The sequence below is a fragment of the Typha latifolia genome, chromosome 1 (genome assembly GCF_019914945.1).
Source record: "Typha latifolia isolate L0001 chromosome 1, TyphaL0001v2, whole genome shotgun sequence".
NCBI lineage: Eukaryota > Viridiplantae > Streptophyta > Magnoliopsida > Poales > Typhaceae > Typha > Typha latifolia.
Genome location: NC_133086.1, coordinates 22918325 through 22939910, shown reverse-complemented (window position 1 = coordinate 22939910; position 21586 = coordinate 22918325). Strand labels below are relative to the sequence as shown.

The window sequence follows — 21586 nt, the reverse complement described above, 5'->3', positions numbered from 1 at the left end:
GAACCTAATATGAAAGTTGCCACTCACTGATGTTGTTAGGATTACCAGAAAGAAAGCCAGTGGATGAATAGTTCTTCCAAAAATAAATTTTGGCCCCCCATGACATTTATCCCAAGAAAAAATTATAATTTTTCTTTAGAGTATTTTAAAAGATTGCTCGGGGAAAAAATTGATAAAAAGAAAAAGTTACTCCAAGTTATAATTTTTATTTGGTAAATATCATCTCTCAAAATATATTTTCGAAATAATATTATTCAAATAATCTTTCGATTATTTTAGCTTAAATATATAGTACGTGGACTTATTTGTAAACCGACTTAAACCAACCCTCGTAACTCTTGTTACGATCCGACGTGTCTCGGACCGTTGGCTAAGTGGGCCAGGCTACCGGCTATAAAAGGCGAGGTCGAGCCGGACGTTGAGGCGCCGTTTCTTTTGGTTCTCCTTTTCTCTTTTCTCCTGCTCGCTCTCCGTACGTAGTTCAAGAAGAAAGAAACGAGAGATCAGGGAATCCGGAGGGAAAGATCGATTCTTTCTTTCGTTCTTCGTGGAATCGATCTCCTCATCGACGTTGGATTAAGGGACCTTTCTCGCGTTCTTTTCTTGATCTCCGAAGTACTCCGGAAGGAGATGGAGTTCGATAACCTTGTGGAGATGCTTCGCATCGATTCAGTGGGTGATCAATGCCTCACATCGTTCTTTTCTTGATCTCCGAAGTACTCCGGAAGGAGATGGAGTTCGATAACCTGGTGGAGATGCTTCACATCGATTCAGTGGGTGATCAATGCTTCAATTTCTCTTTCTTTATCCAATATTTTTTTAGTTTTCGGGATCCTTCTCTTCTAGGGTCCCGTTCTTGGATTCTGTTGCTCGATCTTTTTGTTACGGTTCTTTGATGGAACTTTTGCTGCAGATATTGCGGAGAGGAAGGAAGATACGATTTCCCTCTTTGGTGATCTCTTTTCTTGACGAATTCTTTTGCGTAATGAATAAAAATAAGAGAAAGCTCGTTTTAGCTTCTCACAGTTCTTGCTTTATATTGGAAGTTTTCATATGGAATCAATCGTTACAATTTGGAGGGTTCTTGATGCAAGATTGAAAGTTCTTTTGTGGAAGCGCCCTTTTCTTTTCCTTCCTCGCTCTCTCTGATCAAATAGCTCAAGAAGAAGAAATGAGAGCTCAGGGAATCTGAGTAAAGATCTATATATTCGTCTTTCTTCCTTTTTCATGGGACCGATCATCTCGTCAATGTGTCGATGTTAGATTAGGGTTTTTATGGGATATTTTCTTGTTCTTATCTTGATTTCTGAATTACTTCGGAAGACCTGGAGTTCGATATCTTTTACCTTATTGGGTGATCACAGCTTCAATCTTTCTTTCTTTCTCTAAGATCTTTATAGTTTTCCATATCCTCCTCTTTAGTATTTCTTTCTTAGATTCAATTGCACGGTCCTTTTGTTATGGTTTTTAATGGAGCTTTTTCTGCAGAGTTTTCTGGAGGGGAAGAAGAGGGGAAGAAAGATTTCGAGACGAGAGGACGTTATCTCTTTTCTTGATGAATCCTTTGCAAAAGGAGAAAAGCTTCTCACATATCTTGGTTTATTTGGAATTCTTTATCTGGAATCAGCGGTTAACGATTAGAGGGTTCTTGATGCAGGTTTGAAGGAGAAGAAGTACAACCAACTATCAGAACCGTGGACTTCCAATTAGGTTGGTACACTGTCTTCCCTTTTCTCCTCTTTCCTCTCGGAAACCATGGTTTTCGCTGGAAGTGAGCTGAATGGGCAACATGATTTACTACTGTAGTTGTCTGTATCTCAATTACTCTCTTTCTGTACATCTTGTGCCAGCATATACAAATTTGATTAGTAAGGAGTGAAGCAGTAGCTGTGTTTCTAAATCTTGTCCGAGTTATTGTCCACAAGGAAAAGAAAGAAGAAGATATGTTTATTTGGATTATTCCCTTTCTTTCTTTTCCTAATCACACAACTATCTGTCTGAATCTGATATTTCCAGCAGCTTCCAACACATATTAGATTGGATAATTAAGAGAGGAAAAGTCGGTGGAAGGAGAGGGTGGTCTTCTTGCTATTGTCTTATACATGACCTTTATTTGAAATAATGTAAGTGGTTGAATAATACAGGAAAGTTGCTTATGTGCTTGCATTGTCTCCTGAGATTTGTGTTCCTCTCTTACTTTATTTTTATTTTCATGCTGAATCCTATGAAAAATCTGACTGACAATTAAGTCTTTATAGTTCATAGTTGTTTCACTTCAGGTTTTTGGCCAGCCTCATGGCATTCTTGACCTGGCTTAGAAAAGGTAAATTTGTGTCTAAGATTCATTTTAGTTCTTAAATCAATTTTTTTATTAATCTTAGATAAAGTATATATTGGATAGATCTTGGCACAAGTTTCAGAAATTAAACAAAGTAATCTTGATGAAATAAGTAGAGCAATGTTTCTAAGAACTCTTGCTAAGATCACAACGTCCCGTGACATCTTAGAGCCAAACAGACCACTGCTTATTTTCATGGCTTGTTAGCAGTACCTTGTGGAGTCATACCTAATGGCTTATAGGTTCCTTTATTTTAAGTGCTTCTAATTTCCAAGGTTTTCAGTTTCGGCCGATTCCAATTCCAGCCGAAACCAGCCAGTTTTTGATCGATTCCAACCGAAACGAGTGGGAACGGATCAGATCCGACCCGGAGACCACCCACCTGCCTCTCTTTCTCCCGTTTCTCTCTCTCTCTCTTTCTCACTGGTCTCTTTCTCACCGGCGGCTGAGTAGATCTCCGGTGACCTCGACCTCCGGCGACGTTCTCCGACGAATATCCGACGACCTCGACCTCCGTCCTTGGGTGAGTTTTTTTTTTCAGTTTCTAATTCCTTTTTTTTTCATTGTGCACACTATACCAGCAATGGTAGCAGTATCTGCTGGTGCTGCTACTGCTGCTTATGCTGCTTAGCACCTGCAACTGCAGCAGGTGTGCTGCTGCTGCTGCAGGGTGCGCAACAAACAACAACACCTTGCTGCTGCTGAGAACTTGAGAGTTAAGAGCCTGAGAGGGGTGGAAACCGAAAATTAGAAAGAAGTAAAGAAAAAAATTGAGAGGGTTTTATTTTCATAAAATTTAAATTATTTTATTTTTTATTTTGATTTTTGTTTATATTTTTTAGTCGCAGAGTTAAAATATCAATTGCTTCAAAAGAGAAGTCATATGATACCGATATTAGGTGGCAACATTGCAACACTATTGAGCAAGATAAAATATATATTAAATGCAACTGGTGTGGAAAGGAAATGAGTGGTGGTGTCAGCCGTTTGAAAGAACATTTAGCTGGAAGAAAAAAATATAGCAGCTTGCACTCAAGTGTCCTTGGAAGTTAGAAAACAGATGTTGGCTCATTTAATTGGCAAAAAGAAGGATAAACAATCTACACAACAAAGAGAGTCAATGATTCGTAAAGAATTGATACATAATCCTGTACATATTGATGATGATAGCAGTAAGCAGAGTGAGAAGGATAAGGAGAGATAGATGAGGAGGGCAATGAAAGATAGCAGAAATATGTATAGAGAAGAGGAAGAGATGAGAAGAAGCACTGGTTGTAACTTTCAGAGATCTAGATCAGTTAATATACGAGGAGAGAATTTGTGGGCAACAGTTCTACCCATAGGACTCTTAGTACAACAGAGTCTGAAAATATTGGACCAATGAATACATATCTTCAGAAAAAAATGGGTCATACACAGACTTCCATCAAGACAGCTCTCAAAGAAATTAAAAATGCAAAGAAACATATTGGTAGGGCTATCTCTAAATTTTTCTTATATAACTATATTCCTTTTAATATAGCTAATAGTCATTACTATCACACTATGGTGAATGCTATACAATCAGTAGGGTCTGGTGTTTCGCCTCCTAGAGGTAGATGAATTTCGTTGTTATATTAAGATATTTAAACGGTTTTGGGATGAATTTGGTTGTACACTGATATAAGATGGGTGGAGTACACAAAATAGAAGAAATATAATTAATTTCTTAGTGTACTCTAGCATGGGGACAATATTTTTGAAGTCTTTGGATGCTACTACTTATTTCAAAAATGCAAATTATATTTGTCAGTTGATGGATGAGGTGGTATAAGAAATCGGTAAAAAAAGAGTAGTCCAAATGGTTACTAATAATGGGCCAAATTATAAAGCTGCTGGAAATTTACTTATGATAAAAGGACATCATTTATATTGAACATAATGTGCTGTACATTGTATTGATCTAATGTTAGAGGATATTGTAAAAGAGTCTGAAATTGACATGGTCATACAAGAAAGTCAGAAGTTAACAAATTTTATATATAGCTATAATTGGGTTCTTAATTTACTCAAGCAGATGACTGGTAGTAGAAAAATCATCAGACCCGGCGTCACTAGATTTGTCACTCACTTTTTAGCCTTAGAGAGCATCATGCACTATAAGGATGATATTATGCGGATGTTTACATCATAGGAGTGGTTTATAAAAATTAAGAATATGAAACCTAAAGATAAATCTTTAGGTGAAACTTTGAAGAATATGGCTTTTGGAAATGTATTTTGGAATAATATTACAATTACCACCGCAGTATTTGAGCCTCTTGTTAAAGTATTAAGATTTATTGACAGTAATGACAAGTCTGATATGTGTTTCTTATATGAGGCAATGGACATAGCAAAAGAATCAATAAAAAAAATATGGGCCAAAGTTATAAGAAGTGGTGGAAGATGATTGATTATAGATGGAACAAACAACTATATAGAGATATACACACTGCTGGTAGGCATGCTTTTAAGTTTTAAGTTTTAATTTACTAATTTACTTTTATTTATGAATATTTAAAAACTTGAATGCTTATAAATTTCAAATTCCTACAGAGTATTTTCTTAATCCAAGATTTCAATTCTCTATAAATGTCAATAATAATAGTAAATCTTGTTGGAGGTTAGGAAGGTAATCAGCAGGCTTGAGCCCGATATGCATAAATAAATCATTTATGATAAAGAAGTAAGTTATGATTCAATTAAATAATTTTATTATTATTTGTTTCAAGTTTTAACTTTCAACATAATTAGTATGCAATAATATATTTCTGATTTCAGATGGAGAGATATAGATTGAGAGTTGGGCAATTCAATACTGCTAAAGTTGCTGCAGCTATATCTCATAACACTCCAGCAGAATGGTGGTCTATCTATGAATAAGAGGAGGCACCAAATTTGAACCCAATAGCAAAAAAGATTTTAATTCAAACTGTATCTTTATCATAGTGTGAAAGAAATTGAACTAGTTTCTCCTTAATCCATGCAAAAATACGCAACCGATTGACAATGAAAAGATTTGAGAAGTTAGTTTTTTGTCATTATAATATGATATTGAGGGAGATAAATTTAAGAAGAAAGACAGAAAATGAACAACTGATTGATTTAAATCATGTTTTTAATGAAGAAGACCCCTTGACTCCATGGATCAGAGAAATAGAGGACAAGTTATTAGATGACAGAGATAACCCATGATTAGATGAGGTATTGAGAGAGACCACGACGAAGGTAGAGGCTGGTACGTGTTGTTCAGTAGCGAGAGATGGTATACATACTAGTACTAGTCATAGTCCTGATAATACATATGGTGGTGAGATCGTCCCATCTACATTTGTTGAGGAAAGTCAAGGAGGTATAAGGATTGAAGACAGAGAAACTAAGGATGTATATACATATCAACGATGTTGTCATGAGAATGTTGCTTCCTATGATTATAGTATATCGAATATTTATTGTTTGTAGTCATCACAAGATTTATATGCTAGTTATTATTCTCGGTATCCTCAGTATTCTCAAGCATAAGATCCAAATACTGGTTATTATCCTCCTCAGACGCAAGTCACACAAAAAGATCCATACAATATGACTAATATGATAGAATCACTTTTTAGAGCATCGGGTCCTAGACATCAATATTTACAAACTTATGGTAATTATGATGATGAAGACTATAGAAATTTACGAGAACCGGCTCGGTATTCATTAAAGTTTTAAATTTTGAATAAATTGAGGTCAATGGCGAATAAAAGCAATCATAAGAAAAGTATGAATGGTAGGTAGTCTTCTGAGATGAATGGAGTGTCGCTGCTGTCACCTTTTATAAGCCTCCGCTTCAACCAGACTTCTCAAGCACTGCCACCTTCATTTATTCATATTTTCTTTGAAATAACATTATAGGGTATAATAGTGTTATAGAAATGCTGCTTGTTGACCTCTCTCTTATTTAATTGCTATAGTTGTTTGATAGTAATTTTATGCCCTTTTCTCATTAATTAATCTGATGATTCCTATACTTAATTGCTCTATTTGCCTCTCACTGAGTATCAGAGCCAGCCCAAAACAAAGTTGGGCTATTAGTCTTATGATTCATATATTACTGGCAGCCTTGATGTTCCAAACAATGATACTAGCAATTACTTTCAGAACCTATCTGGTGGAGGTAGCCTTCTTACCTAGTTCAAGTGTCATTCTTCAGGAGGCCTACAGATGGAAAAAAGAGGATGCAGTTCATCCTGACATTCCTTATTGTTCCATTCATCTCACTTGCAGTTTCACAATATGAACTATGTCTTGCGCCGACAAGATAATTTCAATTCTTATTCTGTTGTGCAATCAAGATGCTGGAATTGGGCTGGGGCTCGATTGTTTAGGAAGTATTTGTGTAAGGTGGCCTTCTAACCTAGTTCAAGTCTCCCTCTTCAGGATTAGATTACCAAGAGCTTCTAATTCTTTCAGGACACTGCAGGAAGACGAGAGAATGCTTAAGGGTTAAAGATGGAATGAAGGGCTGCAGTTCTTCCTGGCATTCCTTATTGTAACCTTTTCATACCAAAGTGTATGAAACTATCCATTTCTGTTGATAACTCACTTTCGTTTTTTAGAGGATAAGGACTAACTGGACAGAAAATATTTGTTCCACAGCTTGGCTATGGTGCTCATATGATTGTCCATATGACTTCAACGGTGTGTTTGATTGCCAATGAGGCATGTATTGCTCTTTTATTTTATTTTGCTTTGATGCGAGTACTATAGAAAAGCTGACTGGCACTTAAGATTATTTGAAAGGTGCACAACCTACAGAACTGGGAAGTTGAAGAGAAAATAGTTGACATGTAGACTTTGTGAGTTTTGTCGAAGGAATGCTCCATAGGAAAGCAAGGTAGTGATGCTGCTGGAAAATTTAATTATGGGCAGTTCCTCCATCGTTGGAACTTCCAGTGTTATACACTTGTACTTTTATCTTCCAGCAGCTGTTAGATTAACCCTGAAACTTGTGTATATATATGTTGGTAACTGGTGTGGATGTGGCTTAGCAAATATAACTCGTGTTCCTTTTTTTGAGTATGAATGAAATAATATCGATATCTGAAGTTACTTCAGTTTTCATCAGTAAAGTGTAAAGATGTTTTGGTTTTTGTCTTAATTTTAAAGGGGTCATGTATCTTGATTCCAAACAGGTTTATTAACGCTGTATTTTGACTGCTTACCAAGCTTATTAATATTTATACTTTTTCTGCAGATGTCTGGTAAAGGCTAGCATTTTGTCTCAGCATCTTCCATCTAAATAATTAGTCAGAGTATCTTCTCTTTATGAAAATCCCTTGATTGGCTTGGGTTGCTGCCAATAGCATCATCACCTGGTCAAATTTTTGACTTAATATTTGACTATGCTTTCATCCAATTATTTGTCTATATGGCCCGCCATCTTTTTTTGTTTTTGGTACTTCTACGCTCATAAGTTTCTTTGGATCATCTTCAAGTCAGGTAAGCTCCCATCCATTATTCACTCAATTCTGATTGCTTATTTTGTCATTGCTTCTTACCGATTTTTATGTTCACTCTTCTTTCATTCTCAAAATGCTCCGGCTTGGCAGTAGATGCTCCCACAAGCCATCATGTGCAGTGCACATGCCGCCACAGGTAAGAACAGAGAAGAAAGTTATTTTATGGCACTGCCTTTTGGAGCCTTTACAATGTTTAAGAGGTTAGGGAGATGCCCAAAAGGGATCCATGTGCTGCAGCTCATGCCCCTATGCTTAGCTTCATTGGGTTTTGTTATGTTAGCTTAAACAAATGATTATATTAAATCTAGCACTCTCTCCATTTGACCATGCTGAGTTTGGCTCTTTGGAAGATCATGTTGGAGGCATCATAGTAGTCTAAGATAGCTCTTTTATTATGCTAAGTTCTGTAATAAACTGGAAAAGGATAGGGTATCACACTTCAGTATGAGCTTTGACCAATCTCCGTAAGATACCTCTAGGTGCCCATTGCCTTGACATAAATTACCATTTCAGAGAACTTGAGAACTCAAAGAGAAAAATACATAAGTGGGAATATTTGAAGATGTGCACTCGATCTCTTTGTAATTGGATATCTGGAATAATAGTCAAAAGAGAAAATTAATCCAAAAGATATTCTTGTTGAAATATTTGTTGGTATTAAAAGAAGCTGTCAAAGATGGCTACTCGGCACTTTTACTTCTGAGGAATCCAGAAGCATATTCCAAGGATAAGCTTTCAGCTTTATCGTTTCCCTTTGTGGGCAAAATTCCCATACATGATAGAGATAAATGTGCACCATAATTGTTAAGGTTCTTGTCAGCTTGGGTCCCTTTATAGATCCTTGCTGACAAAATGCAGCTTACAACAAATATAGCTAAATGCAGCTTATCAACTAGAAAAATATTTCTCACTTGCCCCTACATCAAGTACTAGTTTTGAATGCTAATATCCCCTTTGGTTTCTCTCTCCCCCTTCTTGATGGCAATAAAAGTCTCTGGCTTAAAGTGTCACAGGGGGGCCATATATGCTGATTGAGCTGAATAAGATGCAGATCTCGCAGTGCAGACCTCAGGTTTGTCGTGGCCCCACGACCGTTACATTGCACGTCTATGATTGCTTTGTATTGCTAAATAACTTTTCCTCAAAATATTTATATACAGCATCAGAAATTATCACCAGCGATTGATCACACAATGAGCAAATCAAATTCAAATTGTTGCTAGCTGTGTGCATTAATCAGTGCCCCAATTTGGGGATTCAATTAGTCATTAATTATCATTTTGTGACAAGATAACTTACCAAATTCCAACGATGGAATGCATTGGGCCATGAGATTAGCAGTAATCTTTTCTTTCTTATCACCAGAACGCATTGGGCCGTGGACGGAAGAGGGATTCGAGGGATGCTCTTGTCATTTCCAGAGGGGGTGGACATCGACATCAGTGAAGCTGTGGAGGGCATTTATGTCATTTTAGAGAAGTTTGGATCGAGGCAAGAGGCACCTATCTGCAATGACTGGCCCTTTTGCGTCGTGGACAAAACAAATAGCGAGATTGTTATAAATGTACAGGAAAGACTTGGCTTTAGCTTTAGCTTTGACCCTTCTCTTCTTTACATACACTTTGTAGTGCACTCCACAAACAATAACCAAATCCAAGACAGGAATACATGCAAACCCAACACTCCCTTAAAGCCATTCTTTTGCCCCCTCATTTGCAGTTTACTAGTTAGTATCCTCTCTTTTCCCCTGTTTCTCTTCTTTGTGGTTTGTAGGAGTTGGCCTGCAACAACTGTCTCAAAGCGTTGATCTTTGGAAAATAAGGTAATCTTTTGGCTGCCTTTTATCTTTCTCTCCCCCCCTCTTATTTTTTTCTTTGATTTTGTATGTCTATTTCTGCCTCTTTTTCTGTAAATTTTCTTCTTTTTCCCATTTTTTATGGGTTCCCCCCACTGGATCTATGTTGTATTTGCCATTGTTTTCTAGATCTACCTTGATGTTCTGCAAATAGAAATTGCATTTATGGCAATAGGAGCTCATCATGGCCTTCATGACTCTTCCTCTGCATTCTATTTCTATGTATGCTCCCAACTTTTAAAAAAAAAAATCCTTTCTTGGGTGTTGTTTTAGTTCTAAATTGGTTTTGGTTTAGAAAGATTGCATCTCCATGCATACGGCATTCCATTATTTTCTTCACTTCATAGCTTTTGCGGTGTTGGTTGTCCTGGAAAAGCGATCTGTAGAGGTGTGATGTACCGATCCAGGCTGCTTCACTTCTTTTTGAAAGAAAAGGTCCCTTATTTTAGGTGGTTTGTGCCCCCACATTCCATATTCTTATTGAAAAATTACATCTTGAGGTGGCCTTATGTGAGATTTGTTTTCGTTAGGAATTTTGTTTATACCATGCATATTTGTACCTTTATTGATCATGTAGAAATATTCTTACTATTATTGGTTTATTAATTAGCTTGAGTAATTAAGCATCCGAGTTTGGAGTTATATAACTCTCAATGCACCAGTTCTTAATCAATCTTGATGCCTCACAATTTCATAGTCGGGTTCTCTTATATTTACTTATTGAGCACTATTCCAGTCCAAAGTTTTGCTAATGGTTGTAAATTTTGTTTTCCACATGCAGAGAACCCCAATCACCCTCCACAGCTGAGTATTTCGTGATGGATAAAAATAGTAATTCTGTAGAATACTGGATAGTACGTTTGAGACCATTAAGCAAGCTGTGTGTTTTGGATTAGTCAACTACTTTTTAGACTGGCTTCAATGGCTTCAAAGGCTATATCCCAAAATTTTCCTGAACGACAGTTCAAAAGTCTTGGTAGCCAATCAGCTGAGCCAGTGTCGTATAAGTCGTCTCCTTCTCAGATTCCTAAACCAAACAAAGCAGATCCCACTACATCCAAAAGGTTGCCAAAATCAATAAACCACAGCACATCAAAGCATACTACAAGAGAAGCACTGGATGAGCAGAAGCCACATCATTGCTATAAGGAATCTGTTGATATTGTGCCAGACAAATTTCCTTTGGAGACTGGCTTTTCTTCAAAGCCTAATGATATGCTTCCCTCACTTGAAAGTTCGGAGGTGCCAATAGAACAAGGAGATTCTTTGGAATCAAACAAGACCCCAAGTTTGGAAGATAATGGAGTTCAAGAAACGAAAATATCTGAGCAGAGCAGTGTAAGTGATAGCTTTGTTTCTGCTAAAGTTAGTGATGAAATTAGCAGTCTTACAAAGACCAGTGGAAGTGGTAAGATTAGTGAGCAAGCCGACTTCATCGAAAACGGAAAGAATAGCATATGCAGGCCCAGTACAAGTAGTAACCTTAGTGACGAGAGCTCATGTAGTAGCATGAGTAGTAGCATTACTAAGCCTCATAAAGCAAATGATACGAGATGGGAAGCAATTCAGATAGTGCGGACTAGAGATGGAGTTCTGGGTTTAAGCCATTTCAGGCTGCTAAAGAGGTTGGGTTGCGGCGATATTGGTAGTGTATATCTCTCGGAGTTGAGTGGAACGAAGAGTTATTTTGCTATGAAGGTTATGGATAAGGGGTCTCTGGCAAGTCGCAAGAAACTGCTTAGAGCGCAGACTGAAAGGGAGATATTACAGTGCCTTGATCATCCATTTCTACCAACATTGTATACTCACTTTGAAACTGACAAATTCTCATGTTTGGTAATGGAGTTCTGTCCAGGAGGAGATCTGCACACACTTAGACAGAGGCAACCAGGGAAACATTTTTCAGAACAAGCAGTCAAGTATGTCACGATTCTTCTATCTCTTATTGATAGTCAAATTTGCCTTCTGATAATGATTTTTATTGTTTAAAAAGTTTACCTTTTTGTTTATCTAGAATCTATGCATACTCTAACCTAGTCTTGTCCTTACAATAATCATGCTTGAATTATACCACATCTTCTATGTATCCCAACCTTGTCTAATTAATGATTGAGATGTTTAAATCTTGATCAACTATGCTACCTTCCTGCAAGCAATACTGTCAGTCAAAAGATTCATCAGTTGTGTAGTCCTATTGTTAGAATTTAGAAACCAAAAGGTATGTAATTTCAATTGATTATCAAATATGATTCAGAGCTTATTTATCACAAATGTGGGAATTCGCAAATCCGAATCCTATTGGCTGGATATCAATCATTGATTGTAGTTCTGCATCATCATGCTTCTTTTATAAAGTTTAGGCAAGAACTATACTCTGTGCATTTCTTTACATGATCCTAAATTGCAAACAGCAAGGTAAATAATTCTACATGACAATTGGCCATAGCTTCCATGCCAAGCATCTTTCTTGTGGGCTTGTGGCTATAATTCAGCACAAGTTCTATAAGATTGATGTCAGGTTGACAGCGAATCACAATACTTAGTGTCTTTTGATAAAGTATAATCCACTTTGACTTGTATGGTTGTAACCTAGCCAACCCATATGTCCATATGTTAGGCAAGAGCGTCTAGCTTGTGTGCTGATTAGGAGGGATACTGCTTCTTGGCTATTGCAGTTAACCCTTCAAATATTATGGTAAAAAAAATCTTTGGACTTGGAAAAGGCTAGGAACCTTAAAACGGAAGGCTCTTCTTTCTACTGTTGATTAGAAAGTAAGTAGAAATTGATATGCAAAGGAAGTAGTTGTACAAAGCATTTCTATCTTGTATATCCCTTATAAGTTGCTTATTTGGTTAGATGTATGTGCCCGCATCCATAGGGTATGCCATCTAATGGAAGGATCATATACACAATTTTTGAAGTTTCAGAGAGGTGTACAACCAATTTTCACATTATATGCAAATATCAGTCATTTTCTTGATGCAATCATCAATTTTTGGAGATATTCGCACTTGAGCAACTTTAGGGAAGGATATATGTATGGCAGAAAGCAATAAAAGAATGATTCTATTCTGCAACTTTTCCAGGGCATCACTACACTGCATTTCTTTGTGGAAGTTAGAGAAAGATTGCCTCTTGTCTTCTTGAGGATATTATATTACAGATGAGCTCTTGCAAGCAAAGTGAGGGATTGGGTTATGAATTTGGAAACAGACAAATTTTGCTAAATAAGAATTAAGGATGAAATATGAAAGAACTAGCAGCTACGCTGGACTCTTCCTTAGTCTTAAAAAAATGCTATACAGCTCTAGAATTTGGATGATTCTTTTGTAATTTGTTACTTGTTACAAAGGACTGGTACTTGTAGCATATCACTTGGTTGGTATTATACTATTTTAGAAATAAGCACATGTATTATCGAGAGCTTGGTAATGACATGAATTTGGGAAGATACAAATTTTCTTTTCTATTTAGAAATTGAGGATGTATTTGAACAACTATGAGCCACTACTTCTGGACTATTCCGTAGTGTTCATAATGTGGTATATAGCTTATTATGAAGTTGGATTGATCTTAGATGGTATACTAAGTATAGCTAGAATTTAGATGTTTCTGTTTCTTTTATAATTTTTATTTCTACCAAGGACTGGTCTTGTAATGATGATTGGTAAGTCAACACTCATTTCTTTTTTCACTGCAATGTTGTGGTGGAGACCGAAGTAAACATAATTAGGATGTCCATTATTGTTAATTTGCTTCCTTTTTCACTCCATAAGGCTCTGACCTTTTCTAGAAATTGGTGAAGTTTCATTTCAAATATAAAAGGTATGATCCAATTCCATTGTCTTTTACCTGATTTAAAGATCGACTTTGATTGTGTATATATATTTTATTTGTTAAAGTTCATATAATGCTACCCTTGATTACCATTCAGCCACCAATATCTGGCTAGGGTTGTGTCTGTTTACCAAGTTGGAATTTTGTTATTTTCTTAACAATTTGAACTTTAAATGCTCTACCATGATCATTTTTACTTATAGAAGTTCATGACGTGTTAAAGCCGAGGCTTAGTGACACTAGGAATGCCTGTTCATAAATGACATACCACCCTAATTTGCCCAGTGTCACTTAGGTTGAACAGTTGAACTTTAATAGCAATCCTCGATGACCTTGACTAGTCACAAAACAACCTTGTCAAGCTACTAGTTAAATCCATGTTACTTATTATTGGCAGACAAGTTATATATCGTGTACATTATTTAGCAGTTGAATTCTTCCTCCTTTCAATGTTTTACTTGGTAGCTGTTGATGGAGAGTTCCTTGTAGATGGTCAGATTGCTGTGGGCTTCACAGTCATGCTCCAAACGGCTCCAGTAGCCAGCTGCTAGAAACTGATGAGCTGGGGTGTAGCTTTTCCGTTACTTTTTACCCTGTAAGGGGATTGTTATAATTGGGGTAGTAGGAACTAAGAGAAGCTGTTGGTAAAATTAAGAAGTGAATTACGTCAGACTTTTCAATGTTGGGAATTTGTCGTAAAATTAAGAAGTGATTGTAAAGCAGGCCTACTACCTTAGAAAAATACTACTTCCAAAGTTTTAAGGATTTCTTATTAGTCCAGGGACTTATTGTCGTATTGATATCTTTGAAAATTTGTGAAAAGTTCTAAAGGCAAGCAATTTGTTCTGCAAGATGCAGATATTTACATTGACTATTCACATCATCACGTTCTCCAAAATAGTAATCAAAGTATTTGAAACCTGTTACATGCATTCTGTCCAATGATATAGCACTTAATAGAATTGTTTTTGAGTTTCAAACTGAATTATTGACTTTCTTGTGACCCATATATAGTAGTGTTTGTTTGATGTATACTTTTCTTGTGTCTCAAATTGCAGATTCTATGTGGCTGAGGTGCTCCTAGCATTAGAATACCTACACATGCTTGGGATTATATACCGTGACCTAAAGCCAGAAAATGTGCTTGTTCGAGAGGATGGCCATATCATGCTCTCTGACTTTGACTTATCCCTTCGTTGTGCGGTGAGCCCCACACTGGTCAAGTCTTCCAATCCAGACTCTGAATCATTTCGGAAGAACAACCAGGTATACTGTGTTCAGCCTGCTTGCATCAAGCCATCCTGTATTCAGCCCTCATGTGTTGCTCCCACTACATGCTTTGGCCCCCGACTTTTCTTTTCCAAGTCCAAGAAAGAGCGGAAACCAAAACCTGAGATTGTAAATCAGGTTAGCCCATTGCCTGAGCTAGTAGCTGAGCCTACAGAAGCTCGGTCTATGTCATTTGTCGGCACCCATGAGTACTTGGCCCCAGAGATTATCAAGGGGGAGGGTCATGGTAGCGCTGTGGATTGGTGGACCTTTGGCATCTTCTTGTATGAACTTCTGTTTGGTAAGACTCCTTTTAAGGGGTCTGGTAATAGGGCTACACTTTTCAATGTTGTTGGCCAGCCCTTGCGGTTTCCAGAGTCCCCAACGGTGAGCTTTGCTGCTAGGGACTTGATAAGGGGATTGCTTGTTAAGGAACCGCAGCACCGTCTTGCATATAAGCGTGGGGCTACAGAGATAAAACAGCACCCCTTCTTTGAAGGTGTAAATTGGGCTTTGATTCGATGTGCGAGCCCTCCAGAGATACCAAAGCCAGTTGAGGTTGAACGAACCCCAAGGCCCACACCATTAGCAACCGAAAAGGTTGCCTCTACTGCCAATCCGAAAGGTTCTGATAATTATCTAGAATTTGATTTCTTTTAGTGATTTTTCGGAATTGATGCAATTTGTTGTATCAAGGAAAGATACAGAGCTTTCAAATCTCTCCTGATGGCAGGTGGTTTTCTTTTGTTAATGTTAGCTCTGCCAGGCAGCTTCAGTTGCTTGCAAGGAAACCACTTGACTGCTAATCTGTATTCCTTAATGAATGCTGAAATATTGGAACATTTTCCAATTTATGGTGGATGAAAAAATTATGTGATGATTCCAGTCCACTAATAGTAACTACTGAAGAATGCAGGTAAATTTGTTTGACATGTTAGGAGCTTAGGTAAATTGGAGATAATCACAATGAGCATGAAGTAATGAATGAAACTAATTTGGACCTTATTTAAATGGGGTAATAAGTTGGTAAAAAGAAGTGATATCACATGGACAAATCAATTATTATCTTTCTTCCATTTTGAGGCATGCTTAGCTGCTGCGTGATATCACATGAACCTCCAATTAAGCGAAGCATTTTGAAATGAGTTATGTTGACACTTACTAGAGGTATGAAACAGGTAAATTGTTATTTTTAAATCGTCTGTTCATTTCTTCTATAGTTTGTGTTATGCATTTCGATATAAAAATTGATGCTGTCCATCATGAGTGCCAGTTCTCGCCTCATCCAGTACCTTGATTTGATTCCTATATATATATACACAGACTATATTCATATTAATTGCAGGATCATTCTGGGCCAACAATGAATTCACCATATTTCTTCATATATGATCAAACAAATATGACAATCATCAAGAAGGATAAATAAAGAAAGGGAAGAAAAGAATGTTTGCGTGAGGTATTCAGAATGCAATCACAATTGATGTAAACATATGATCAAACAATAATAATTGCTACACTGGGAAGCATCTACAAAATTTTACATTGTTATTATTGTTCTTTTGTTCCTCTTCATTATCCATGATATTTGTATTGTCAGGTAATGGAGAAGATAATGGCGTCCTATCTTCATCATCTTTATTTTTGATACTCGAAGATGGAGAAGGCGGCGGCGTCCCATCGGTAACACTGATTTCTTTACCATCACATATGATTTTTACTTCACAATTATTAGGTGCTTTCTTATGTATTTGCTCTGCTTTTGTGATTCCCCTCCTCCACTTCCTGCCAGTCATCAGATAATCTCTAATTACTTGCACAGTTTCTAAACTTGATGTATAATGATTTGCTTTGAATTATTGCATAGCAATAAGATTTGTGATCATAAAACTGATTATTCTATCCAAATCTTTGCATCATGCATTGCATAGCTTACCTTAAATTAGATTTAGAGGTCCCAACAATCAATGTTCTTATGTTCACCACCGGAATAAGTTCGGCAACGGCTTTTACAATTTCGTCACTCTCAATAAGGTAAAAGTCCACCTGCACCTGAAAATGAATTGAGAAAATGAAGAAAGAAAAGCTGACTTTAAACAAATATAGCATCAACATATGTATCTAGAATCACCTTTGAATTATGGCACATATTTGAAAATTTTTGCAGCATTTCTCGCCTTTTTGCTCTCTCTTTGTTCAGATAAGACTCGACCTGCTGTTTACTTAGCTGGTTCTTTGGCATCATTCCTACTGCATTGCATGTTTTGGAGATGAAAAGATGTTAGATGAGTTCAACAATATGCTCTAGTTGCAAGTAAAAGTTTGTTCAATCTTGTAGCAATTGTTGAGTAGTGTAATGACCTGTAAAAGCACCAGATTTTGGAGCTATTCTAAAATTTTGTTCAATTTGATGGTCTCGGAACACAAAAACTGCAATAATTTAGAAGATGGTATAACTCTAGACAGCTTAGAGAAAGAAAAGACAATTGGTGCATCTCTTATTTCGCCAACCGAGAAGCAATAATTGAAAACTAAAAGTACAAATTTTCACTACGTTAAAAAAAAGAAGATAATAGTTGAAAGGAAGTCCTAAACTAAGTGAAATACGATTTACACAAAATTTTGAAACCAAATCGAGCTAACTGCAGCTCTAATAATAATGGCTAACATATGAGAGGCTCTTCAACAGTGTGCACTTTTGACACCATGAACCTAACCCTCACTAATAGGAAAAAAAAAGGAGCTACTTAATACATATCTAACAATAGGTTAGCATTCCAAACAAGTAGATCAGACATAATTAGATTCCATCATCAAGTCTGAAAGAAAAAGAAAAAGATTATAAAAAAAACTATCTGGAAGATGCTTAATTGGTTCTTATCTTCCAGCAGTGACCCAAACATATTTTTCTTCAATGTTACTTTTCAGACGTCTACCCTTGGCAATTGTCAGTCAAACAACTGGATACCAAAAGATGGCCTTCAACTCTAAATTCATGGTAGATATTGGAGAAAGAGATGCTATGAGAAAGATCAAAAGATGGACGAGACAAGTTGTCACATTTTTGTTTCTCCAAAATCCACCTTTTCCTTTGATATGAATCTTAACAGCCATAATAATTATTATAGATATGAATAAGATATTATGACAACAATATTAAATGGAATCCAATTGCCTTACCTTAGTCTTTCCTTTCCCACGAAAGCTATCATATAATAATACCAATTGCTTAGGTAGCCAAAAATGTCCCCACAAAGTATATAATACCTTATCCAACATAAACTTAGAAAGAAGACTTCTATCTCTTGCACCTTTCAAGTGAAATCAAAGATTCCTGCCGTACTTATTCAGGAAACGCCAATGCAGGGATAACTTTATTCCATCATTTTCGTGAATGATTTCTAGATTTAGGAATCAATCTTCTTAAAACATTGGGTGTGTGATATGGAGAAGAGTAGAGCCATCCTAATCTCTCAGAAACTGAGAAAAGTAAACACTACAGGAGTTATGAAGTGCAACAAAAGCCCAATTATTGATCCTTGTTTTTTAAAGCTAAAAAAAAGGACATTATGCGCTGATAAGGTGGCTTATATGGCGATAAGTGCCCCCTTATCGAGGATCCGAATAAAGTGAGGATAAGAAAGAGAGACGTACATGGAGTTGGAATGTGACGCACCACGGGGAAGACATGTACAAGATAGACGGAGCTCGACGGCTCAACAACGTGGCGGAGGGCCCACGAGAGCGCATCCATGCTCGACTTGCTATTCCCGATCGCCACGTAGACACCTTTGCCGTCTTCGCCCTCCGCCGCCGCTGAGCTAGTCGGAATGCTTGGATCGACGGGAGGCTTCTCCTTCTCCTCCTCCTCCTCTATCTCCCATGTGCTGCTACTTGCACCATGCACCATCTGATGATCATCTAAGCCTTCAAGTGAAGTCGAAGGTTGCATTCTTTCTTTATCGATTCCTTCGATCCTTGGGTGTTCTTGGGAGGAATAAGATTTAGTAGATACTTAGATTGCTTTTGGTAAAGAAGGATGGAGAGGATAAGAGAAGAGGTTGGAAGGAGGAGCAGTGCGTTGATGTAGGAAAATGGAATATTTGGGGTATATGTGTTTTGTTTGACTTTAGTAGGATAGCATATGCATAACTTTCTACAACGTAGCGACAGAATTAAGAACACTTTTTGTCTTTTTTCCATTAAAAACACCTTAGGTTATGACTTTATTATTATTAATTTACTACTAGGGGTGTTTACGAGCCAAAACTCTGTTCAAAACTAATTTCGAGCATTGTAATTCTGCTCTGGTTAAGCTTAACTCAACTTGAGCCGACGAATTAAACCTATTATTAAGCCTTATTTAAGTTGAGCCAAACCAAGCCAAATTGAGCCTGAGTCGAGAAACAAACTATTTATGCTAAAATAAACTGTAAGAAGAGGATGATGATGAGGCGATGACTTGAGGAGGACGAGAATCAGGAGGAGGTGGGTCGACGGTGGAGAAGGATGAGGCGACGAGCCAACGATGGAGAAAAAGGATCGAAGCGACTGAGCGAGTGAGAGCTAGGGAGAGTTGAGCGGCTGTATTTGAGAATTAGGACTTGAGAGTTAAGGCTAGAGTTTCTAATTTGAGAATCTCTTATGTACTGAGTTTAAGTGAGCCAGCTCCAGTTGCTCAGACTCGGCTCAAAATTAATTTCAAACTTTTTAATCTGGCTTGGGCTTGGCTATGCTCTAGCTGAGTTAATTTAATTTATTTATATGGTAAACAATTATTAAGAAAACTAACATTAATATATTTTTGAGACATTTAAAATAAAATACTATAGTAAAATATAAATTATAATAAAAATAAAACATAACATATTTTTGATAAATTTCTTAGAAATAAAGGAGAAAGATATTTGTCTCACACCTACCTTTTAATGATACTACAATTAGAACTAGACATAGTATGATTAATCTGAATGAAAGTGACAATATAACTGTTTGTAATGAATTTATTATTGCCTCCTAATTATAACAGATAAAAAGAAGACAATATCCACCTTATTATTACTATATGCAAACACTTTTCTGTGGATCTTAATTATTAGACTAATCTGGGCTTCACTGGTACCTCGAAAACTAATCAAAAAATATATAATTATTAAAGTGGAGTCAACAAACCTAACTTTGAAAAGCACAAATTAATCTAATAAGGCTAAGAGTGGACCAAGAAGGGAATATTCACACTCTCTGTGAGGGAATAGCGGGGTTATTCGTGGAGGAGAAAGTCAAAGGTCTATGAAATGGAATTAAGCTCGAAGCAAGCTTGAGAGATCCGCCAACTGAGCTGACATTGGCTGCTTAATTAATTTTTGTTTGATTAATTGTGGTCTCTTAATGCAATGGTCTCCCACTAATTCCATCATAAAGAGACAATATCATTAATTTGTATATATGAAGACTATTATTCGCATGATATCTATGAGAAACATGGCCCTCCAAATTTGACCTAAGAATGAGAGCAAAATGCTGACATTGTGCTTCTTTTTAAGACAAAATCGGGTAGAATTTTTTAAAAGAAATTTTGTAACATTTATTAATGCAATTTTGAGATGGAGAAAAGTTTACATATAAGCAAATTGTTATAACTAATGCAAATTTTAATCCAAATCCAAGTGTCTATCGACTCGAGTTGAGGCTTTTGGGCTAATAATTATGTGGGCCAAGATAGAAGATCCGTTTTTTTGTTGGGCTACCTTCTCTTTAGCTTTGGATTCGTATAGAGAACTTGTAGTCCGATAGTTTTTTTTTAAAATAAATAGGAAAAAACTTAAGTTGTGATCTCGATGAGAGACAAAGAGGTGCAACACTAGGACTCCAGTTAAGTTATCTATTAATACGGTTGTCGGTTGCTATGAATGTCACTTGAAATTACGTTTCTTGAATTTAAAATTAAAGGATTATAAATACATTTGTAGTATATACAATTTATGTAACATATTAGGATGTAAATGAGTCGAGTCTGAACGAGCTAATTTTCAGCTCTAGATCAGACTTAGCTCGAAATTAATTTAAGCTAGAGTAAGTCAGTATCCTAAAACTAAAATATTTTCAAGCCGAGGTGAATAAGCTCAAAATTCAATTTGAATCTAAAAACTTATTAAGACTCGGGTCAGCTCAAGCTGACACGGGCGTTGTTCTATTTTGACACCTCTGCTAGCTATCAACATTTCAGGGTTTATCAACTTTGGTTACTCTTAGATTTCATTTGGAGGTGGAATTAGTGGGGATAATTTATCCTCACCTTATTACTTTACATAGCTATAAGAGAGCAAGAATAGAAATAATTACGTTCAGATTAAAGAATAATTACGTTCAGATTAAAGAATAGAAATAGAAGACAAATAATTACGTTCAGATTAAAGAATAGAAAGGTTCTTTTCTTTTCTTTCCGTTTGTAAGTCTAGAATAACGTTCTTGCTTAAAATTTATTCTTCAAAAGTAATCACGTTTGGAATAACTTGAGAGCTAGTTGATCCCCTTCCAATTAAACACAAAAGCGCTAAGCTGAATAACAACTCATGGCGTGTTTAGAACTAGTAAGTTTCGAACAACTTTAGAGCCACTCTATCATTTGGGAATGCATGCAAAGTCGATCATATATAAATGCCGCAGTCCCACTCGATATTTTTCCTCCCCTCCGATCTAAACTAGAGAGAGAGAGAGAGAGAGAGATGGAAGGCGCCGTTGTGAGTGCTGCGAAAGGTACT

The 21586-nt window shown here is 36.7% G+C and overlaps 2 protein-coding genes across 26 annotated transcripts; one reads left to right on the top strand and one right to left on the bottom strand.

Annotated features, from left to right (window-relative positions):
• Positions 1-417: 417 nt before the first annotated feature.
• LOC140787234 (serine/threonine-protein kinase D6PK-like) lies at positions 418-15715 on the top strand. Of its 25 annotated transcripts, XM_073136105.1 has the most exons (11): positions 418-773; positions 914-1710; positions 2020-2123; positions 2280-2323; positions 2622-2861; positions 7599-7843; positions 7954-7999; positions 8869-8935; positions 9229-9685; positions 10500-11637; positions 14615-15715. In XM_073136105.1, exons 10-11 carry the CDS (start codon positions 10640-10642, stop codon positions 15483-15485), a joined length of 1869 nt encoding a protein of 622 aa, XP_072992206.1. In that variant the 5' UTR covers positions 418-773; positions 914-1710; positions 2020-2123; positions 2280-2323; positions 2622-2861; positions 7599-7843; positions 7954-7999; positions 8869-8935; positions 9229-9685; positions 10500-10639; the 3' UTR covers positions 15486-15715. The 25 variants fall into 25 exon arrangements, 14 of the variants coding, with proteins under 14 accessions (XP_072992206.1, XP_072992215.1, XP_072992234.1 ...); XM_073136114.1 differs by lacking the exon at positions 2622-2861; XM_073136133.1 differs by lacking the exon at positions 2622-2861 and having other exon boundaries at positions 2266-2323.
• A 474-nt stretch (positions 15716-16189) lies between these two features.
• LOC140787329 (U-box domain-containing protein 35) lies at positions 16190-18926 on the bottom strand. Its single transcript, XM_073136201.1, has 4 exons — positions 18480-18926; positions 16957-17075; positions 16762-16877; positions 16190-16610 (listed from the first exon to the last, which is right to left on the bottom strand). Exons 1-4 carry the CDS (start codon positions 18775-18777, stop codon positions 16340-16342), a joined length of 804 nt encoding a protein of 267 aa, XP_072992302.1. The 5' UTR covers positions 18778-18926; the 3' UTR covers positions 16190-16339.
• Positions 18927-21586: the final 2660 nt, after the last annotated feature.